The sequence below is a fragment of the Mus pahari genome, unplaced genomic scaffold (genome assembly GCF_900095145.1).
Source record: "Mus pahari unplaced genomic scaffold, PAHARI_EIJ_v1.1 scaffold_6700_1, whole genome shotgun sequence".
Taxonomy (NCBI): Eukaryota; Metazoa; Chordata; class Mammalia; order Rodentia; family Muridae; genus Mus; species Mus pahari.
The window spans coordinates 21,641-24,410 of NW_018393742.1; the positions used below are offsets into that span (position 1 = coordinate 21,641).

At 43.1% G+C, this 2,770-nt stretch overlaps 1 protein-coding gene across 1 annotated transcript; it reads left to right on the top strand.

Annotated features, from left to right (window-relative positions):
• The first annotated feature begins 348 nt into the window (after positions 1–348).
• On the top strand, positions 349–1,483 carry LOC110315707 (olfactory receptor 2A12-like). Its single transcript, XM_021189699.1, has one exon. The coding sequence runs from the start codon at positions 425–427 to the stop codon at positions 1,430–1,432; it is 1,008 nt and encodes a 335-aa protein (XP_021045358.1). The 5' UTR covers positions 349–424; the 3' UTR covers positions 1,433–1,483.
• Positions 1,484–2,770: the final 1,287 nt, after the last annotated feature.

Genomic DNA, 2,770 nt, shown 5'->3' on the forward strand with positions numbered 1-2,770 from the left:
CCTGTCATGTGTTATGTGGTGTTTCCAGGAGTTACATGAGATTCTTCAGATATTCATCACAATCACAAGCCATGACTGTAATCAGCTTCATTAGATAGCTGAAGAGACTGAGCCATTGGGAGCTTCAGTAACTTGAGAAAAGTGAACAGGAATTGACCACAGAGCTTAGAAGCCACATTCCAGCCTTTATTTAGTTTTGAATAAAAGCTATTATTTTTCATTTTATGTATTTGGGTTTTGCATTTTTGCATGCTTATATACCAAGTGTGTGTCTGGACTGTGAAGGTAAGAGCTGGGCATCATATTCCTGAGAAGTGGGGCTACAAATAGCTTTGAGCTTTCTGGTACCCTGAAACAGCATCAGTGCTTCATATTTGAACCATCTACTCAGACTGTATCTCCCCTTTCTGCCTCTACTGATGGCATGTGTCAGACAACACATAGAATAATGGATTCTCTTACAGTCTCTACCATGTGGGGGATGCTAGGACAAAACAAAAGTTGGGTTTCTGAGTTCATCCTGCTTGGCTTCTCCAGTGACCCCACAACCAACAGCATCCTCTTCATTGTCTTCCTTCTCATCTACCTGAGTACAGTCCTGGGCAACGGGCTCATCATCATGCTGGTCTGCCTGGACACACAGCTGCACACACCCATGTACTTCTTCCTCTGTACCCTCTCCCTGTTTGATATGAGCTATGTCACCACGACCATGCCCCAGATGTTGGTGCATCTACTTGCGCACTCTCAGACCATCTCCTTTGCTGGCTGCTGGCTGCAGATGTATGTGTTCGGTGCCCTAGGTATAACTGAGTGCACCTTCTTTGTTGTCATGGCTTATGACCGGTATGTGGCCATTTGCTATCCACTGCACTATACTGTCATCCTCAACTGGAACCTGTGCATACGCTTGGCAGCAGGGTCTTGGATCTGTGGTTTCCTTTCCTCTCTATTGAATACTTTCTTCACCATGAGTCTGCCATATTGTGGACCCAACAGGGTCAACCACTACTTGTGTGAAGGTCCTTCAGTGCGGAGCCTGGCTTGCATGGATACCCACATTCTTGAGGTGGTAGACTTGGTCTTGAGTGTCATTTTGGTTATTATTCCAATTTCCCTCATTGTGGCTTCCTACGTTCATATTGCCAAGGCAATTCTCAAGATCAAGTCCACACAGGGGCGCTGCAAGGCTTTCTCTACCTGTGCCTCCCACCTGACTGTGGTCACACTCTTCTATATTCCTGCTACTTACATCTACATGAGACCCAACTCCAGCAGCTCTCCTGAAAGAGACAAGCAGCTCTCACTCTTTTATACTGCTTTTACACCATTGCTCAACCCTGTGGTCTACAGTCTGAGAAACAAAGACATCAAGAGGGCATTTGTCAAGGTGATGTTTTATGGCAGGTGGACCGGTGGACCACAATGGTGAATTCTTAGATAAACTTTGGATAAAATGTTCTTTGTTTAAAAAGAGACAGTGTCTTTGTTTTATGTGAGCAACATTGTGCATTTGATCCAACACACAACTTAATAACTAGTGGCATCAAGCCAGGCGTGGTGGCACACACCTCTAATCCCAGCACTTGGGAGGCAGAGACAGGCGGATTTCTGAGTTCGAGTCCAGCCTGGTCTACAAAGTGAGTTCCAGGACAGCCAGAGCTATACAGAGAAACCCTGTCTCAAAAAAACCAAATAAATAAATAAATAAATAAATAAATAAATAACTAGGGGCATCATCATTCCTGAAAGAGAGCATGCTAATTTGATAAAATGACTACACCACAGTTCAACAGAAACTGTTATATTAGTGGTTCTAAATCGAAAGGCATCCTTGGGGCTCACTTTTGTCAGTGGTAGATTGCAAGTCTCCTTGTGTAGTCAGGCTCTGATCCATCCATCAATAACTGAAGGAAAGGAATAGTGGATAAAACCTGTTATACCTAATCTTCTCAATAGTGATCAGCCTCTCTTTGCACACATACCTTTCCAATGAAAGCATCATGGTCCAGCCTGACCCAAGATGTTGGGATTTATTTTACTTCCACAGAGAGCAATGAATGTCATGTGACAGTGGTGTGGTGTGTGCACTCCCGGTAAAGAGAAGTGAGAAAGTAAGAGTTTTGCAGCCTGCTGCATTTTCCCAGAGGCCAACCTCATACATGTAAGCCAGCAGGAAACATGTTGTTAGTGATATCGTAAAAGACACAGTAGAGGCCGAGGTGCTGCAAGATAAGTAATGCAGCACAGGATGTCATTATTAAAATTAAAGCAATGGTGTGTGGAACAGAAGGGGTGCAAGCCAGACACCAAACTTTATGCCTACATTCAATGTAGTCTATGCTGAAGTCTTCATTGTGTGGTTAAAATGGAAGTTAAGGGGTCTGCATTTCATTGAGGATGTCCCAGCTTTTGCTGCAAGTGACATGCTTCATCTGAGGACATGACTTCTCTGTGATTGCTGATGCTGGTTCTTTTCTCACTGAGGTGGTGGGTATCCTTTGCTATCAGCTCCAGAGCAGCTCTTGTTTGGCTAATTAGCAAATTCTTCTATGATTCAGGGCTTGAACTATTTTTTTCCCTAATGATGTGTCCCTTAGGATTATCTTCCTTAGCCATGTTTTCTTTTGGGGGGTCACTGAATAAAAACCATTCATAGTTAAGATTTAATATTTATTTATATGCTTATGTCAAGAGAAGGTTTTACACATCCCATGCTGGCTTGGAATTTTCATTGTACCTAAAAATAATATTTAATTTCAGATTTTCC